Raw genomic sequence first — 21,930 nt, forward strand, 5'->3', positions numbered from 1 at the left:
TAATTAGGGAAGTAAGGGGTTGTGGAGACACGGGAGGAAGAGTCAAAAGAAACAATAGTGGAGCCTTAGGGTAAGGTCCTGGTTCCCCCTCAAGGGGTATACGTAACATACATATACTTTGAGCAGTTTTGCAGATACTGAAATCCCCATCAGATGGGAGATGCTAATGTTATGATGCCCACAAGCATGTAGACCCCAGACCAGTTGGAACCAGAAGACTGATGATGCTGACTCCCACTTACCTCACCACCAACCAATCAGAAGAATATCCACAAGTGGATCACACCTTTTTTGAACTGTTACTATAAAACTTCTCACTACCTCTCCAGGTTGGGACACACAGTTTGGACGGCATTAGCCCACTGTGGCCCCCTTTGCCTAGCAAAGCAATAAAGCCATTCTTTTCTTTTCTACTTCATCCAAAACTCCGTGTCCGAGATTTAATCTATTGTCGGGGTACAGAAGCCAGATTTGGCTTCAGGCCCTTTACTGAACTTCCCTGCGATACCTTTCTCAGCTTTTGCCAAACTTTGCTCCTAGGGACTGCTTCACATTCTCTGTAGGGCATCTGACTTCCAGTTAGGGTTACCAGATTTAGCACAAACAAAACAAAACAGAATACCAAGTTAACTGTGAATTTTAGCTAAACAAGTATTTTTTTTTTTTAGTATAAGTATGTCTAATGCAGATTTATGAGACATACTTACACTGAAAAAAAACAAAAAGAAAACAAAACCTGTTGTTTACCTGACCTAAACACTATGTAACTAATTAACTGAGTATCCTGTTCTTTATCCATCAACCCTACTTGCAGTATGTATATGGAAATACATTAGATATTTTACATGTAGTTTCTCAAATTTCCATGACAGCCAGGAGATAGGTATTAGCACTCCCTTACTAAAGATAGGGAAACTAAGGGCAGAAAAGATTCAATTATTTGCTCTTTCCCTTTCCCATTGGTACACAAAAATTCTAATGCAGAGGGGACAATGTACTAGAAAGATGTACCTGAGTTTTTCCATCAGACCACAGGGTTCACATCAAGCTCTTGTTTTCACTAATACCTGTAGAATTTTGAGCAGCTTAAGTTCTTTAAATACCCTCAGTATCCCTGCCACCACCTGTTGATGATGACCATCCTTCCTTAGAAAGCTCTGTCCTAATGAAAGTGAAGTCCTGAGTAGAGAATGAGCATGTGTTAGCAGTTAATAAATTTTAACTGACATTATTACTAAAATGAATGATACTATAGGCTTAAAATTAATTCAAATACTACTTAGTCAGTACTTTCTTAAGAATATTCAGACTACAACAATAGCCTAAATTATTATGTATAGGTCATGTGTGAGGCATATTCCTTAAGGGCTCAGTTTTTATTGTAAACACATTAATTTTATTTTAACAAGTTAATTTTCCTAACAGATTTTGCCTAGTGCTTCCTTGAATGTTAAAGGACACATAAAAGGCACTACATAACATGTTTTGTGGTCTCAAGGTCAATATTTTGTCACTACACACAGGACCTTACATATCAGAGGTTATTGCTCCCCTCTCCCACAGTTCCTTGTCTGGCTGTTAGTCTGTGACCTCTCAGTTCTGTTGTAAAGTTGCTTGTTTGCTGCCTTAGCTCTCAAAATCTGCTGATTCTGCTTTATCTCTCATCTTAAAAAATAAAGAAATAATTCTTTCAGAATTTAGGACACATTATAAGTCCATAGATTCCAAAGGATGAAATACAACCTTTTCTGTGGAATAAATATCAAGGAAATAGTTCATGACAGCCTTTTTTGATCTTCAGAATATCTGGGTAGTGGTTTTGTTTATTTTCAACTTTGCTTCCTATCTTTTGATTCTCTTAGTTTGTACTCTGCAAAATCCAAGCTACTGACAGCCTGATTTCTAACCAAAGGGTTTGCATTGTATTTAGATGCATTGTTGTCTAAAAAGAAAATAAATAAATGAATAAAATTAGGTAGATGATTATGACGGTGACACAAAACCAAATTAGTCACATTAATCACTATACCTTTCCCATCAGCACACAAACATGTTGCAATATATCCCATAAAAAAGCAAAAACAATAAAAAACCCTCCTGTTCTCTCTTGTTCCCATATCCCCTGTTCAATTCCCCTTAAGAGTAAAGCTCCTTGAAAAAGATTATTCAAATTGCAATTTCTAATTATTTTCCTCTTATTCTCCTTTGAATTTCCATTAAGGTTTTAGGTCCTATCATTCCATCAAAACATCAGATATCTTTGCCATCAATAACCTTCCAAACCCACAAACCTTTATATACAGTTTCATATACTGATAGTTTTTCTTATACTTATCCTATATTTCATACAGATATTCACTCCTTCCTTGGTCTTGGGAGATTATCTTGTTCTCCTAGTTGCCCATCTAACTCACTGGCTACTCATTCTCTCTGCTGGTTACTCTTCCTCCTCCGAATCTCTAACCTTGAAGAGCTCAGACATCTGCCTCCATAAATGAAATAATTCTGTCTCATGGCTTTAAATACATTTTCATGTTGCTAGATACCAAATTTATATCTCTAGCATCTACCTCTCCCTTGAATTTCAGACTTTAGTATCAGAATAGCTAGCTATTTTATTGTTCCAAGTGTCTACAGAATGGGCAGCTTAAATTTAAAATGTTTAAATCAGCACTTTTCATTACACAGTCTCAACCATTATCCTACCACAGTCATTCCTATCTCAGGAAATGGCACCTCTGTTCCTCTGGTGGCTCAGGTCAAAAACCTTGGTGCATCCTCTTCTCCACTTGTTCTCTCCTATTCCACATCCTATCAGCAAATCCTGTCAGATCTTCTTTCAAAATATTTCCTGACCATTCCTTTCCAGTTATACCTATTCAAGACACAACCTGGATTGCTATAACAGCCTCCTAGCTCCTCTGTCTGCTTCATCCTTATTTACCTACTAGTCAGAGAGATGAGATGCTTATAAAGTTTGAGTTAAATTATGCCATTCAACTGCCCCAAATGCTTCATGGCTCACCATTTCAGAGTAGATTCCAGAAAACATATCTAAGCTTCAAATTTTATATTTCTTGATCCCCTGTACTTCTCTGACTTTGCCTTTTACCACTTACCCCTCACATACACTAGTTTTCCTGCTGTCCGTGTCACATCCTAAATATTTCAGTTTTAGGGCACATCCTTGCTGCTTTCTCTCCTAAGAAACCTTTTCCCAAGATATCTACAAACATTTTTCTCCCAGATATCCATATGATTAACTCTGTCACTTTGCTCTAATATAACTCTGTGAGAGGCTTTTCACAGCAACCCTACAAATAATGTCACATCCCACTCACTTCAAGCTCTATGTCCTAAATATGCTTAATATTTGTTCAGAGAGCTGATCACTATAAAATGTATTATATATTTGTTTATTGTTTCTTTCCTTCTATTAAATTGTAAGGCCCCTGAAGGTAGAAACTTTCTCTGGGATTTTTTTTTTTTTCCCTCCAATGTTTTCCTTTTTGTTTTTTTCTTTCTTTCCCTGGGTATATATATATATATATTTTTTTAAATTAATTAATTAATTAATTTTATTGGTTGTGTTGGGTCTTTTTTGCTGTGTGCAGGCTTTCTTTTAGTTGCGGTGAGTGGGGGCTACTCTTTGTTGTGGTGCGCAGGCTCTTCATTGCCGTGGCTTCTCTTGTTGTGGAGCACGGGCTCTAGGTGTGTGGGCTTCAGTAGTTGCTGCACATGGGCTCAATAGTTGTGGCTCACGGGCTCTAAAGTGCAGGCTCAATAGTTGTGGCGCACGGGCTTAGTTGCTCCGTGGCATGTGGGATCTTCCTGGAGCAGGGATCGAACCCGTGTCCCCTGCATTGGCAGGTGGATTCTCAACCACTGCACCACCTAGGAAGCCCTCCCTGGGTATATTTTGATTACTGCAGTATTCACAACACCTAAGTATTACTTGGTGCATATATACTTTCAAATGTATTTGTTCAATGACTAAATGGAAGAATGAATAAACAAATCACCGTAATCCATGACCAATCTAAACAAACCATATTAACTTGTTTATTAGCAAGTGCTCTATAAAAGATGTAGATTTTTATTATAAGGAATTTCATAAAATGTGTAATTTTTCCTATTTCCAGAGACATTATCGAGCCAGCAAAAGCCTGATTGGCATTATGGCTTTTAAGAAAAACATGAAATTCTAACACTTGTGGTATCAGTGGGTTATTATTTGATTTGTAATGGTTTATAAGATAAAATATATTTTGTAATTAATATTTTAACTCTAGTCATAAAACAAATATTACTTATATATCGATCCTTAGAGACTGATACATCAAAAGTAATTCAATTTAATTTGTATAAGATAAAGATTCACTTGCTTTTATATAACAGAGGTCTGTGGACAAATTAATAGTAACATTTCATGTATAATAAATCTATAATTTATCCCATCAGGTTAATAATACCTATCGTGCTAAGGTGAAGGTTTCCAGGAGAGATATTAACATACAGAAAGTTTAAAAGAGTGGAGTTATTTAGCTTTGATCTTGAGTGTTATTGACTGGGAAGAAAAATTAGAGCAAGAATAATTTCTTGGAGCTTATCAATCTAACCAAACACATTTTAATCATATCTGATTGTGGAATGGTCAGAAAAATATAGTATTTTAAACAGCAAAATATTTAAAGTCACATTTTGGTTACTGCATTTTGTTATTCTGAAGTCATTATTTTGTATCTGACAAGTCTTTTGAGGTATTGCATTTATATGTACATTCCTGAAAAAGGATTTTGATTTTTAAAAAGTAATTCATGATTAATTCTAATTTCAAATTGAACCTAAGATTTACAGGTGGACTGAATGTTATAATTTTTCCAAATACAGAAAAAACTTTGGGCAAACATAGAGAACAAATCACATTAAACTATTTCCAAGTAAATTGATCCTACAAATATGATCTTTCATGATTTAATGAGCCCCCTTGTATCCTAAAAACATTGGTTTTCCCCTGCTTCACTGTGATAGAGTATTTCAAAACACTTAAACATATTTTAGTTTTATAGCTATCTTTGTAGATATAGTAGCCCTTTGGGGAATTTGGTTTCTCCTTCTCATTCCACTGTCACTGAAGGTAAAATATTGCTGCATTCTGATATGGTTTTGCAAGTAATCTTATGTACATTTTAAATTGTCCTGTAACATAATTCTTCCTTTTGTTATAAATAAGTTACACTAATACATATATATATATATATATTTTTCACCTACATTTATATTCTATTTGTTAAACTAAGGTATTTTACAGGAATACTGTAGCCAACACTTATTGTGTTATTCCTTACTAAATCCTCACCTAATTCCTAAGGGGGAAAAAGGATTTGAAGCAATAGAACACTGATGTGGTCATGATAATGATAAAATAAATACAAGGGGATTTGAACCCTAACCCTTCTGTAAAGTCATCAAAATGTTAGGTTAATTATGATAAGGTACTACAAATAATTATAGAATTGGAGGGTAAGGACTTTTTCCCTCACTCTGGAAACCACATGAACTATTATCTGTCAAAAAATCTAATTAGAAGTCTGATAATAATTGGACTAGATGGCCAGATGACATTCTTTCACAAACTTAAAATTGTCTCTGTATGTCATAATGTCTAATTTTAGTCTATTCTCTGCCCTTACCTCTGTAACATTAACCAGGCAGGTATCAGCATGCAAACATGTTAAAATTATAAGTTTGCAACCAAATGCATTTCCTAAGCATATTTAATGACTGCTTTCAATAATTCATGGTGAAGGCAGCCTGGTGAATGGATAATAGAAGGAAATGAAAGTTAATAGTCTTGAGTCATAGTTAATCTTTGTTCTGTCACCTATTAGATTCAATTCACATTTCTTCTATGGACCCCACTCTTCTCATCAGAAAATGCTAGATAGTCATCATTTCAGCAAATTTTCATTCTAATAATAGCATCTATATGCTTCATACCTTGTCAGTATAATGGTACCACTCACTTTAAAGCTATCTTTAACTGCTACCCTTTTGGTATATTTAAGACATCTCTTATTAAGAGGTGTGTTGTAATTAAGTCCTAGAATATTTATTTTCAGTTGAAAAATATAATAAAAATAAATTCAAGTGTAGTTTGAAAATTAATTTCTTGGTGAAGGGATACAAACTCTATAAAATGAGGACAGACACATGCTAAGTTCCTATACAGAGATTTATAATAAAGGGGCACCAGTTCTCTACTAACATCTTCTTTAACTTTTCTTCAGTTTTTCTATTACTGTTTAAGAACATAAAACGATTCCAAGAGATGAAAAAACAAAACAAAACACACACACAAAGAAAATATACTTGTTTGAAAAATAAGTGGGGTTAAAATGTTATTTCAATCACTTTATTTCTTGTGTCATATATAAGTAAACACAATAGAAATAAACCTATTAAACACTAAATATTATTAAATCAACTTCAGAATATTAGAAAATACATTAGATTGTAAATATTAGAAAATACATTATTATTGGGAATTTCCCTGATGGTGCAGTGGTTAAGAATCCACCAGTCAATGCAGGGGACATGGGTTTGATCCCTGGTCTGGGAAGATCCCACATGCTGCAGAGCAACCAAGCCCATGTGCCACAACTATTGAAGCCTGTGCACCTAGAGCCTGTGCTCTGCAACAAGAGAAACCACTGCAATGAGAAGCCCACACACTGCAATGAAGACCCAACACAGCCAAATTAATTAATTAAATAACTAATTTAAAAAAGAGAGGGCATTAAAAAAAGAAAATTATTATTAAGTGCATTCCTATTAGTATAATGAAGTTATGGCAATAGATATGAAACACCCATCATATATATATCTGGAATACAGCAATAAAGTTCACTGCTTTAGAAATCTGGCAAATCTGTAATTCCTGATGATTGTAATTATAATTTAGCACACAGAAGCAAGCCTATTTTGAATTCTCCCAATTAATCAAAGTAATCTTGTGCACTAAGGAATTATGATTTAGCATTTCATTTAATCTCACTTACTTTTCAGTACAAATGTCAAGAACTATTCATATTTATTTTTTACAGATCGGTGAACCAGGGGACCGAAAGTTTAGTAATATATTTTTGTTCCTATTTAACAAGTTGTTCCTCACCCCTTAAAGAAATAAATAATAAATAAATAAAACACAAGAATAGCAGCAGGTATAATGCTGTGAAGCTACTACATATACTTTGTTAAGTAACTTTATGATTTCATGACATCAAAATAGGACAAAATAAAAGTGAGTTGTATCATATCATTTATTTCTGGCAAAAAAAGTATTAGGAAACAGTGACCAATTCAGAGGGGCTCTGAATAAATAAATTCTCACCAAAAAGACAGAAGTAAGTTAATTGCCTCAATTTTGCAGTTTATCTTTATTTGTTTGAAAACTTGAGCTAGGATGTTAAACATGTTGAGCTAGGAAGTTAAATAATTGTACATTCTTGGGAGGAAACCAAGTTTAATCTTAGATAAGAATAGATTGAAGTAGTTTATGCCTCGTAGGGGAAAAAGTGAATTTTTTTAATGGAAAGGAGGAATGCAGTTTCCTGTCAATCATAAGGTTTATTTCAACATGTCAATAAGGGTTGTGTATTTATAGCCCCATTTTTCTATTAAGGAAAAATAGTAAGGAATTTTAAGTAACTTGCCTAAAGTTATATTATATACAAAAGATTCATAGAAAGATTAGCACTGGACACATTGGGGCTATCACTTATGATGGGGAAGACTGTGTAACTGCACTGTGAATAGCTCACCTTGAGGTTGTGCCCTGGAGGAGCTCTGAATATAGCACCCAGTGAGGACACAGCAAATAAAAGATGCTCTGCAACAGCAGGAGGCAACTGGAGCTGTCCTAGAATAATGATCCTCTATCTGACGTTATGCTACTAATTGTATTTTGGCTTATTTTCCTTCTTTAGCTGTTCTGGTCTGTCTGACAAATCAAGTTTGAGTTCACCAATTTCCTGTATCATTGAGGTAGTGCTGAAAATATGTTATTAAGTGCTGGTTAATTTAATCTATTGGTCATCAAGCTATTGACTGGATGAATAATTATAAATAGATATGTTATATTGATATTTCAACATCTCCTGTTATAGGATATTGGATATAATGCACATAAGGACCTGTCTGCCCTTTGGATATGGGTTGCAATTCATTTTTGAAGATGGGATCGAGGGAAAAGCAGAAGCAAGCAAAGTACATATAGATGGTACTTCCAATTAGCAAAGGCATAAATTACATTGCAGCTTCTACTTTATGAAGAATCTCAAAGACTAAAGATACCAAATTTGAATACCATTTACTGTTTTCACAGGATAATATTTTCTTTATTTCTGGCAAGAAGTCAAATTAAAAAGTTTTTTTTTTTAAATATATCTTGGAAATTGACAAGATCTTTTAAAGTAACTGAAAAGAAATGAATTTCATGGAACTGAATGAGAAATATAAAAGGTTAAGATTCTCTTAAAATACAAATGGGAGAGAGGTTGGGCTTTCATCTTCATCCATGATGGAGTGATTTAAACTGGATCACCTCTCCCTCCAAAAACAATTATATGCTAGACCAAAAACAAACAAACCAAAACAAAAAGACAAAGAGCTTCAGGAACTGGATAACAGGCAGCATAAGTCTATGATGTTTGTGAGAAGGGGAGGTTCAAGGTGGGTCCATGTTTACTGTAGTTACTCACATGAGGATAATTTGTTGTCCAAGATGCAGGGAGCTTGAACCTAAGCAGAGTACAGTAGGTTCACTGAGGTTAAAAGACAGAAGTAAGAGTTCTAGGATACAGAAGAAATGAGAATCTGTGGGATAGGTCTCCCTGCAGATCTTTGGCTGAGGCCTGGGCTAAATATATACAGAGTGAGAGTATGAAAGGCTAAACAAAGAGAAGATGCTGAAGGGCTGAGAGCAGAAAAGAGATGGGGAAACTGGAGAGTGAATAACTATTATAATATTGTCAATACTTTGTTTTCATCTCATTAATACCTCATTAATACTCAGTCCAGCTGAGTGGAAGGTTATAACTTAAAGAGTAAGGAGACCCAGTCTATTTCCATCGTAATAGATACTTAAACCAAGTAACTGTAATATCCTTTGTGAAAACAGACACTGGAGTTTAAGTCCTGCCAAGTTAGAGGGTCTATAAAATATCTTGGCTCTTTCATGGATTCACTCTAACAAAATATAAAACCAAGCCTATACACATTTGAGACAAATTCAGGTCTATACACATTCCTTAATTGAACTGCCTGGTAAAACTAAAAACAAACAAACAAACATTATTCAGTGGAAGCATACATTCTTCAGAGGAGGCTAAAATATTACAGAATTTCTGCTCATATCATCCATAAGGTCTAAGACAAATTTGAAAATTTCCAGACATGCAAAGAAATAGGAAAACAGAAAATGAGCCCATGAACCAGATATTATTGGATGGGCAAACAAAACCTTAAGGCAGCTGTTTTAAATATGTTCAAGAACTTAAAGAATAATATCTTTAAATAGAAAGCAGGGAAGAACTCAGAAAAATAAAGAAACTACTGAAAAAAAATAGATTTGAGAACTAAAATAAGTGAAATAAAAATTCATTGGGTAAGTTTAACCACAGATTGGAAAGACAGAAGAAAGAGTCATTGATCTTGCAGAGAAGTCAATTTAAAAAATGTATCTAATTTGAAAAACAGAACCAAAACTGAATAAAAGGCAACAGAACCTTAGAAACCTATGAAACAAAGTTCAATAGTCTAGTGTATGTATAATTGGAGTTCTAGAAAGAGATGAGAGTGAGAATGGGGCAGAAAGAATATTTGATGGAATACTGACACCAAATTTCTCAAATGACATTGAAAATCACCAGGAAAAATCTTGGTAAACACCAAACCAAAACAAAACCCCTAACCAAAGAAATCACACTTGGAAACATCATGAACAAACTATTGAAACCAAAGATAAAGAGAACATTTTGAAATTAACTAGAGGAAAATTTTTTTAAACAATTGTATACAAGGGACAATCATATGAATAAAGGCTCACTTTACATTAGAACTGAAGAGATAAGAAGATAATGAAACACATATTTAAACTGATAAAATAAAAAGAAAAAAAAAGATCAAATCAGAATTCTATCTTCTTAAAAAAAATCATTCAATTGAAGAAAAATAAATGTATTTTCGGATTAAAAAAAGCTGAGGGAATTTGTAACTAGCCAAGCTGCCAATGAGAAATCCAAAGGATGTTCTTCAGCACAAAGGGAAATGATGCCAGATGAAAACTAGAATCCACAAGAAAGAGTAAAGAACACTGGAAATGGTAAATACATAAGTAAACATAAAATGCTTTTTTTTAAATGAATTTACATTAATATAACTGATTGTTTAAAGCAAATTTTATGAGGGATTTTATATTATATATTGTCTAAACATGTGACAGCAATATAAAAAACATAAAGGAGAATATATGAAACTATACTGTTAGTTTCTTACATTTGTGAAGTAGCAAGAGTGAAATGGAAAATAGGAAGCATGAATTGTTTAGAAAGTGGGAGATGTCAGTTGCAAAGTGCTAAGTGGTTCAGTATTAACTCTAAATAGATAGTTATAAGTTAAAGAAACAATTGTTAGTATTAAGACAAGCACTGGGGCCAAAATTAAAGGCAAACTAAAACACCTATATAAAAGTCAAATCAAATTAAATAAAACATTAAATTAATGCAGAAAAAAGCTGCAAAGGAGCAATAAGAAGGATGGATTACAAATAGCAAGATGGTAGATTTAAACAAAAACATATTGATAATTATAGTAAATGTCAAATGGATTAATCACACCAACTATAAGAAAGGGTTTTGTTTTTGTTTTTTTGTTTGTTTTAATAGGTGGGTTGGAATAAAAAGGTGAAACAAAATATATTACGCAAACGTTAAGCATGGGAAACTTATCTATCTTAATACTAGACAAAATCAACTTCAGGATAGAGACATTTCATAATGATAAAACAGTCAATTAGTCAGGAATACATAATCCTAAACCTACATGGAATTAATAGTATAGATTTAAAACATGAAAAGGAAAATTAGCAGAACTAAATGGAGAAATAAATAAAACCACAATAATAGTCGAAGATGTTAATATCCTTCTCTCAGTATTTAAAACCAATAGACAAAAAATATTAGTAAGAATATGAGAAGACCTGAGCAACTATGAACTAATTAATTTATAGAACACACCATACCAAATAATCGAAGAACACACATTCTTTACAAGAGCACATAAAATAATCACCCATATGGATCATATGCTGGGTCGTAAAATAATTTTCAATATATTTCAAACGGAAAAATCTTACAGAGTCTGTTACAAGAACTGAATTAAATTAGAAACCCACAAGATATCTAGAAATTACCAAATCACTGCAAGTTAAATAATAGACTACTAAACAACCCATTGGCAAAATAAAATATCACAAAGAAAAACTCAAAGTTATTTTGAACTGAAACATAATGAGAAATGCAATATGTACTAAACTTATTATTTAAGGAGAAAAAGTCATTAAAATGTTTTATGAGCCTTGAACTGGAAAACTCATTTTTCCTGAATGATAATTACAACTCTTAGCTCTACTTTTTTACTTTCTTGATGTGTCATTTTGGGGTTATATGGAAGTAACAACCTGCAGTTTCCCAATCGTAGCATTACTGACATTTGGAAAGAATAATTCGTTGTTGTGGGGGGCTGTCCTGTGCATTGTAAGATGTTTAGCAGCATTCCTGGTCTCTACCTTGCTAGTAGTAGCCCCACTCCAGACACTGTTAAATGTCCCTGGTATGGAGAGTGGAGGGGAACCAGGGGGGAGAATCTCCCTGGGAAGAGAATATCAAACATCATGTTTGTGGTCAAATAAATGTGGGTGGATTTCCAACCCACTTAACCCAACTTCATGGAGTTTACTCAATCATTCTAAACTGTTGTATTTATTCATAAGTATACTTTGATAAAAGATAGTGCATACCAGGAGATTTACATTACGTTTGCCATCAAGTCAAACCTCAAACCATAAGACATGTTATTATTATCTGTTCAACTGTGCAAACATGGACTATAAAGAAACTCACAGACTGAAATGCCATCTTGTTATGGCTGAACTACTTTAAAAAGTTTAATCTTTATGGTTTATAATCTTGTTTATATGAATTTATCATTATCATTAAAATGTGTCAACCTTCATTTATTTTCCATTAAAATATGCTAATCATAGAAGTAGATTAAGATTAAACTATGTATTATTCTATTAAGTGTCAAATATTTTCTTCTTTGACCTGTTGCTATCTGTGTGCCATAAATATGACCTTTACCACATCTGGTTCTTGATTTTCTCCAACATGAAATAAGAAAATATAAATTTCATGATGATGTAAACATGCAAAATACGAGGTCCTTTAAAAATTTATAGGCATCAATAACGTGAAAAAATATTGATATTTCCCTTAAGTTCCCTTAAAATTCCCCTTAAGTTATTTAAAATCTCTAGAATTGCCAGAAAGAATTAAAAACATACTCCAATTATTTAATATAGATAGAGACTTGAGGGAGAGAACAGAATGAAATAAATGTAATTCTAATGCAGCTCTAGAAATAAGATATTCCTTCTTAAGCAGAAATTTAGGTTGATGTTGAGAAAGTGTAATGTATTGCACAGCTGCAGATAATATAATAGCCTACATACTTTGAAAAAGAATTTTTACCTGTACTAGCTTTCACCTGTTCTCACTGAATCACTGACCAAATATTTAAGTGTGATATATACTAATGTCAATACTTTAATGAATAGCCAATAAAACCACAGATTCTTTTTCAAGAAGCTAGTTCTTAGTCTAGTTTAGGAGGCTCAGAATACAATGAAAGATAGCATTTAGACATGTGACACTCAATGGCTTCTGCAAGAGTGAAAAAAAAGGTCTGAAGCAGTTACAACACTAAGAATTAAAGATACACTGTATGAAACGTAGTCAGCCAAAACCTCAGCAAAATAATAGGACTTGGGTCATTTAAAAGGAGAGAGACAAATGTTCTAGAAAGGGCACATGGCAAGAACAAGGCTCTAAGGTGTAGTTATGTTTGAAATCTTTGGTATTCATGAGATAACTCATCTACCACGCAATCAGGTGTTGGGAAGTACAGGCTGCAGCAAGATTATAGAAGCCTCTTAATGCCAGCTAGAAGAGTTTTAGATTTATACACAGTGAATAAGTATCAAAATTTTTTTAGAAGAATCATATCAAACAAGTACTTTGTAGAAAGCTACAGCAACAATCGAGTACAATGAATTCCAAATGGAGGATGGAAAAGAAAACCAGATAGCAAAATCATCTCAATATTCTTTTCAATTGTAAAAGACAAGATGACAGATCAGATTAATGCATCAATCAATTCATGTTTCTGGAAGCACTTCTCAAAGAAAAGAGATGCCCAAATTTCTAATTTTTTATTATTCTCATTGATACAAATTATTCCAATGTATAAAATTCAACTTGGGGTTACTAACACTAAAAACAAACAAACAAACACCATCTTATTTTTATACACGTAAAATATAAAAAAATAGAATATATATTAAAAGAGATTATTTTCCTCTGACTACTAAAGACATATCACAATATTTATAACATATGAGGGAAAATATGTTCTTTTGTATCATCTCTGATATGTAATGTCACCCATATGATTACTCAAGTGGAAAACAGCTTAGCTAAACAAAATGACTCTCTTGTTCAACACAGGTTACCTAAAAGCTCTGACCAAACATATTAGGGAATAAAAAACTTTGATAAAATGGCAGATTCTGTATTTTCAGTAATTGAGGGCCAACCCTATTACCATCTTGCCCTTTGATTTTCCTGAGCAGGCATGTATTTCTTTGTGCATCAGGTAACAATGTACCACTGCTTAAGAGTATGAGAAAAAGAGAGATATTCTCACTCTTAAAGCTGAGAATATTATAAACTTTCAGGCTGAAAAACATGTCACAGTAATTTTAGTTCTCAAGGTAAACATTTATTTCCATACAAACTTTGGTGAACATTGTTAAAGTACTTTGCAGTACTTTGGAAATGAAATCAGAAAATATTTTTCCTAAAAGGTCTTTGATTATTTCTTTTAAGCACTCTGGTGCAAGGAACTGAAATGCAGTACATAATAAAAAATACAACCAGTTTAAGGTATGAAGAGAATAAATAAAATGTTTCTATACCTTTAATGAAGTCTACACTGGAGACCAAGCAAAGCTATGCAAAACAAAACAAACAAAACCAAAGAAGAACAATTAGGAAAATTGGCACTTACCCATATTTTGCAAAATTTGTCCAGCGTTTCATAATGGATCTACTCAAAATTTCCTCAGCTTTTGTGTAATTAACTCTTCTTTCCAGAGGTAAACCAAAGACAAATTCAATCTCATAACCATGCATCACTCCCATCCATTCTGGCCAAGGGAGTTTGGAGGATCGGTGTTCAAAATAGTAGAAAAAGGCATTGTTTCCCATATCTGAGAACTTTTTGGCAAACTCTAAGGCAGGGCATATGATATTATAATCCCCAACAACATCATCCAAGGCCTCACGGTAGTTTTCAGCTCTCTGATCATCTAACCAGTCCATGTAGTGGAAAAGGATCGATTCCTTTCCAAATTCACTCACTCCCGGAAAAAATATTTTTAAACCTTCTTGAAATTCTTTTCTAGTTATAATACTATTGTTATCTTTGCTGAAACCAGGAGCGCCATATACTAAAAATGCTGTGCCTTCATCTTTATTAACACCCACCAAGATCTGGGTTTTTTTGAACTGTCCAAGTTGGAGTAGTGTGTCTGGCATGTCAGTGAGAAAATCACCATCCACAGTTGGACCAAAGTTTACTGACAAGAGCGTACCATAGGGGGCAACAAATACTTCATTCAGAAGAATTTCCTGGGGATCTTTATTTCGAAGGCATTTGATTATCTCAGTCTCATTTTCTCTAGGGCAACCAATAAATTTAGCTAAGGTCAATGTTCTGTTCCTAGCTTCATAAAGAGATGTCACTGCCCAAGGGGCATTAGAGGATCCACTTTGCAGAATGGCTCTGGTAAACAATGGGTGGCTTCTAGGAGAAAGTAAATGAAGGCTAACTGAAGCTGCTCCTGCACTTTCTCCAAAGAGAGTTACACTTTTAGGATTTCCACCAAAGGCTGCTATATTTTTTTGGACCCACTGAAGGGCCAACTGTTGATCAAATAAACCCATGTTCCCTGGTGCCTCAGGATTTCCTGGTAAAGCTAAGAATCCTAGAGCACCCACCCTATAGTTCATTGAAACCACAATAACTCTTTCAACTCGTGCCAGAAACTTGCCATCATAAACATGCAAAGATGAGGTCCCAGTCTGAAAACCACCACCATAGATCCATATCATTACAGTAGCATTTTTTGGTTTAGGCACTGGGATCCACACATTCAGATATAAACAGTCTTCACTGAGGTCAGTGTTTGGGTTCCACATCTCTGATCCAAGGAAGCCTGGGAAACTTTGATCTGTGTTCTGATAGCAAGAGTTTGCATATTTTGTGGCATTCCAAATATTGGGCCACTTGGTCAAGGATTGTGGCTTTTTGAATCGAAGTTTACCAAGAGGTGGCTGTGCATAGGGGATTCCAAGAAAGGCTGTTACTGTGCCAGCAAGAACTGGCAAGTTCATCCCTCTGACTTTTCCATTCTTGGTGGTAATTATGATGTCTTCTTCAGTGTGTGACTTCCCAAAGAGCACCCAGAGCAGAAGAAACCGCAAGAGAAATCTGATACATGTGGTTGTAACTTTGCTCTGCATATTGGTTTCTGCAAGAGAGGTAAGCAGGAAGTTTAACAGCCTCATGTATCTAGTATTATAATTTATTGAGGATAATTAACTAAAATTTAGTAGTTCTTATTAATCCTATAAATTATGAAAACTAATAAATCTGTTACTGCTACAAAGACATGAGAAAGAACATAAAAAATGGTTGGAGATATTTCAGTTTTAAATTTAGAAAAGAAATGAGTGAAATGAAAAAGGGGAAATTATTTCAATTTGGAAAGATTCATTTTCAAACCTTTGTAAGAAAGATTTAGTATTTTAAGGAGGAAATTTGTTTGAGGCATAAGTATATGCACACATACATATATATATATATATACATATATACACACTTCTTTACCACACACAGCACCACCAAAGGTGGCATTAAGCAGTAGTCTACTTATGATAGATACAACAGATTAAATTTCTACCATGGTTAGAAGAGGAAATACAAGCTCATGTATTCTCTGAAATATATATAGTTCTAATCATGGCTGGCTGGCTCTTGACAGTATGTTAAGAAACTTTAGGATCCTCAGACTTCTTTTATTGGCTTTTTCTGTTTCCACAGTCCCTTCTGTGGTCCTTTTTGCCTAGTGGTTTCTTCCTCTATACAACTGTAGCCTATGGTCATAAGAAAATTTGGACGAATGATTCACAGAATGTTAAGTAACAAAAAAATACAGTAGTTACCATTTTTCCTACAAATTGTGAAAACTAACAAATCTGCTACCACTATAAAGGCCTACGGGAAAAATTGGAAAGGGAAGGCTGTGGATATACCAATTCCACTGAAATAGAATAACCATGAAGTGCTTTTCTATCTGAATTTTATTGTCAATGGGGAGACTGGCTGATAATGTAAGGTGTGGGAGAAAAAACTGACATAGAAATAATTTTACACTCAGGGATTACTCAACGCATGTCTGTTAGTTTGTTAATTGATTAAAGCATGTGCAACTAGGGAGGTTAAATGTGTTAGCATGGTCAGATTTACTTGTATTTTTTTTTTTTAAGCTCTTTATTGGAGTGTAATTGCTTTACATTGTTGTGCCAGTTTCTGCTTGTATTTTGAGAGTGGGCAAGGTGAGTAAAATAAGAAGATTAAAACAGAAATTACTGGGAAAAGTGGAGGAAGCAAAAGTCATCTTTGAGACTTACAAAATTATAACTATTTGACATTTTATTAAATAATATTTATTTAATGATATGCAGAGGACATTGGAGGAAAATCAAAGTTTTATTAAAAATTCATAATGCACACTTGAGTTTCTCTTAAATAAAAAAAATTTAAATCAGCATCTGAAACTCCAAGTGACAAAGAGCGACAGAAAAATGTAATGTGGATATCATTTGAAAGAACTAACATCTTTATATAACTGAAAGAAAAAAGAAAATCTGATTAAAACTGTCAAATACAAACACTGATTCTCATCACATAACAACAGCACAGGTCCACACATGTACAAAATATTTTATTTATTATGTTTTGATACTGTAATAATAAATCCAACCTATGTGTCCAAGAAACTAATCCTGTGAGCATTGAGAATGTGTATTAGTTTTCCTATTCTTTTTTAAAATTTAGATTGTCTTAGAAGGCAGAGATTAAGGCACTATCCATGGTGATAAGTCCCAGATCTACGAGCCTCACAGTTAATCAGCCTCATTCACCACTGCTCATAGGACAGCTAGTGATCAACAAGTATTTTTCGATCCCCCAAAATATCTGAATAAACTAATCCATTATGTACACTACTTTGTCCAGTGTCCAGTATTTGTAGATATATCTCCATCTTTACCTCTGTCTCTGTCTTTGTCTGTCTCTGTCTCTATGTCTATGTTTATGGCTATGTCTATATCTATATATTTAAACCTAATTCTACTGATGCCCATATGTTTATGCATATATATACATATATATTTATACATAATGATTGTTTTAATAACAAGGTTTTAAAAAATCAAGCCATGAGATTAATTTTTATGTTCTCAATTTTGATACAATTGAATTTGTGCTAATACCAATAAAATATATTATTGAAGTATATATTTTAACACTATGTATACACTATTATGAAATTTAGATATTGTTATAATCATAATAAAAATGTAATTTGTTATTTTCTAAAAATAATATATAAATAAAATATCATAATATAAATGTTCCTGTAAAGTTGACATATACTAATAAAATTTTGCATTTCTGAGAGTTAAGAGTTTTAGAGACATTGCTGCCACATACCACAGTTGGTGGTGGTTTGTTTGTTTCTTTGTTTGTTTTTTCCTTCATTTTTTCCTTCTGATAATTCCTAAGACATTACTTCTAAATAAATGGAGGTTGACATTTTGAGAAAAACAAAGTGCTGTGATAGATTTTTTTTTCATTTTTAAAAAGTTGCTTTAGAAAGGAAAAGGAATTAAGATATAAAGCTGGTTTACTCTAAGCTGCATTTCAACAGATAAATTGCAGCATCTTTGGATGGACTCATTCCTCCCTTTGGCCTAGATCACTCGATGTCTTCTGAGTCTAATAAAGATTGTCTTTTTTTTTTTTTTTTGGTTTTATATAAATATTATTTTGTCTTTGTAAACCATATAGCAAAACCTAATATTTTTTGTTTTCTGACAATTTTCAAACTTTCATTCTATTGTTTATTAATTTTATTGCATAGCAAATATAAAATTACTACCGAAACTTTTGGTTTTGTATGTAATTAATAAATATAAAAATTTTCATTGCATGTATTATGAAAGGCTGCTATAATATCTAATATGATATCTGTAATATCATCCCCATGTCACTTAGTTTGATTTATATAACTACTTCTTGTATGTTTTTATTTACATTTTGTGCTGAGTAGAACTTAATGTTACATAATATGATTTATGTGAATAATAATCTTGCTTTTTCAACAATGATATCTGTGAGTCATCACCTTGGTAACAGTAATATAAGTACTTACACCTTGTGATTGTAAATAATGTAATTAGTAACATTCAAAAAATCATTGTAAGCCTGTGTTTATTGCAAGAATGGCAACATAATTCCAATTTACCTTCCTGCTACCTGTTGGAGTGTATTATATACCATATGATCTCTAAGTCTTTATTAATAATTAAAATATTCAATAAAATTTCATTTATTTCCTCCTATACATTCTGGTGCAAATTGACTACTCCCACATTAAACAATTTAAACTCTGAGAAGACATAACCTGTTTATCATAAATAATGGGGTAAAGTTTCACACCAAGAACAACTAAATATCTGAATTTAGATCAATTAACTTATTGTAATAAGCTTTAATATTTGATTAAAGGCAGGAGGTTTTGTTTAGAATTGCAAAAGAGAATAGATGGGGATGGGAAGGGAGAAAAACCTGGAAGATAATGAATGCTATAGAGTTCCAAGTTTATCAAATGCTCCAGGATAATAAAATCTACTGGCAATTTTGGGAAAATAGTCTAAACTTTAAAAAAAAAAGAAACTTTCAAAAGTTAAAAAAAAGGTAAAAAATCATATCCTTTTTTTTTTGCATTTTTAATTCAGCTTTGAAAGTAGTATCAAAATCCCTTGACTGATTTTTAAAATATATAATGTTATGCTATAAGATATGGGTTAATAAAATTATTGATATAAAGAGCTATTTATTTGCCACATATTTGCCATAATTGGAGATCAACCAAATTTTCAAAATAGTTGGTCAGTCAAGGACTTATTAAAGGATGGTCATGCAAAAATTGATAATCATTTTCTCTGAGTGTAATTTTCCTGTCTTTTAAAAAGTTTTATTAGAATATATATATATTTCTATATAAAAATAAAGATTATTAAAATGGTGGGAAAAGAGCCACCTAGAAAATATGATCTAGAACAAGTGCCACTAAAATGTATTTAGTCCAATTAAAACAACTGAGCCTTTATACCACACCAAAAGAGCTTGTTTTGTTGTAGGTTAAGTGAAGTGGGAAATTGAGGAAGTCTGTTTATAGACTATACCACTGTCTTTCAGGGACCCTTCAGATACCCAATAGGCACTAAAAGGATATGTACAGATAGAAGACACTAACTGTATTAGGTATGAGAAACAGATCTGTAACTGTCCTCAACAGAAAGGACATCTACAAATTTTTCAGTTGCGTGAATAATTTGAACATTCAATATTAGAGAGAGATCTTGGGTCTTCTTTGAAAGTTCAGTCTGTTCTTAGGTTGACATCTATTCAATTATAATTCTCCAACATTTGAAGCAGTTCAGGTTCGATAAGAATGAGCAGATTTTGTCATGAAAGCATTAAAATGAAGACAACATACAATTTAAGTATGTATTATGAATTGCTATCAAGAAATAAATCAAAGCTAAAACTAGATTTGTAAATAAGGTATCCCTTGCTAAGATATTATTAGCTTATATTCTAAAAACTGAAATGTAGAGTAGATCCCAAATATTTTCTTACAATTAAAAAAGCAGGATATTAAAAATGAACAACAACAATAACAACAGGTCTAGGAGGATAAAACAGAACTTTGCAAATCCAATTAGAAATTTAATTTGCTTCCAAAAGGCCAGGTTATTTCAAATACACAGAGAATTCTAAAGATTGTCATTTAAAGTAAAAGCCACTCTTTAAAAGCTCATGCTTATCCTTAAACAAAGTAACTGTCTATATAAAGTGAAATATAATTGTATTTATCATACCTATGAGATAGCTCGTATTACGGAAGGCACTGCAGACTAGTGACAGTAACTCCTAACTGAGTTTATTATCATGCAATAACTTCATAACAATTTGAGATAACTTTAATTTAAAATAATACAAATAGAAATCATAAATAATGAAATAATTTTGTTCACATTTCAGTTTACTTTTAATCATTCGTATATTTTATACTCAATGCTTAATACTCCAGTTAAACAAGAACTGATATCAAAATAAAGGCAGATTTACAAAATCATAGGATGAGCAGAAAGTCTATATGTACTTATTATTTCTATAATAAAAATAATAGCAAATGTAAAATATTTTGCTATAAACACATATTTAAAGAAAGAGAACAAACAGGACACATGGGACAAAAGTTTGTAAATCAAATCAGGAAATAGATTTTCCCTTTAAGATAAAAGAAACTTAGATCTTTCCTTTGCCAATTGATATTATTAAAGATTCAGATGGCAAAATGTTAAATACCCTGTAAAGCCAGATAATAAGGTAACTATTCATTTCAAACCACTTTAAAAAAAGAAAAAAATCGAGAGTAAGACTGGTCAAAAAACACTTTTGTTACTCTTTTCAAGAAGAAATTGACTAGACAGTGCATTTAAGGGTAAAACACAGCATACAATGTTTTCCCTTAGAGCGTGCATCAGGAACATATATTACAGTGATTCCACAAGTGCTATGGTCCTTTATACGAAGTTGAATAAATTCATTATTTCCTTAGCAGTTAAATGGACTCAGTCTGCGTTCCCTGAATAATCGGAAGATTTGATGTATGTGGCTGCTCCCTGACTTCATCTGCCCCATAAGCAATGACTGTCTCCCACAGAGCACCAAAGGGGCACAGCAAGCACGTGAAGGGATCACATTCCTCCTACAGAATGAGCTTCACAGTAACTTGCATCTCTACAGGAAGATGTAAATTCAGAGCAACTTACCCGACTCACTGCAACAAAGATGATAAAGTTTGCAAGGAGTGGAAAATCACATAATACTTCAGGGAAATGCACTATGCAGCTGCTGCTCCAGCCTGTAAATTGGACTGCACTGACATTACAATCAACTGTTACTGACAAAGCTCGCGAGAGTTGGCAGCGGCAACTTGATCTAGAGACAGCCAATCTTTACTTTCTGACATCTGTTCAGAGGCTAATTGTATGAGTGCAATAGTGATTCATTTACAAAAGTATTACCGGAGTCATGCTTTATGATTGCAGGCGCTCATCTAACAGTGAAGAAAAAATAGATACGGAGCTGCTTTAACAGACGCTGACA

General features: G+C 33.0%; 1 protein-coding gene across 2 annotated transcripts in view; it reads right to left on the bottom strand.

Annotated features, from left to right (window-relative positions):
• BCHE (butyrylcholinesterase) overlaps nucleotides 1-21,728 on the bottom strand; it is a 58,748-nt gene extending 37,020 nt beyond the window's left edge. Inside the window, exons 1-2 of one of the 2 annotated variants that reach the window (XM_057739262.1) lie at nucleotides 21,594-21,728; nucleotides 14,410-15,934 (exon numbers count right to left, since the gene is read on the bottom strand). In XM_057739262.1, the coding sequence (XP_057595245.1) occupies nucleotides 14,410-15,926 (1,517 nt within the window). In that variant the 5' untranslated portion in view covers nucleotides 15,927-15,934; nucleotides 21,594-21,728. The remainder of the gene's footprint in view (nucleotides 1-14,409; nucleotides 15,935-21,593) is intronic. The other variant, XM_057739264.1, reaches the window with a different exon arrangement.
• Nucleotides 21,729-21,930: the final 202 nt, after the last annotated feature.

This window comes from Hippopotamus amphibius, chromosome 6, assembly GCF_030028045.1.
Source record: "Hippopotamus amphibius kiboko isolate mHipAmp2 chromosome 6, mHipAmp2.hap2, whole genome shotgun sequence".
In the NCBI taxonomy this organism is placed as follows: Eukaryota; Metazoa; Chordata; class Mammalia; order Artiodactyla; family Hippopotamidae; genus Hippopotamus; species Hippopotamus amphibius.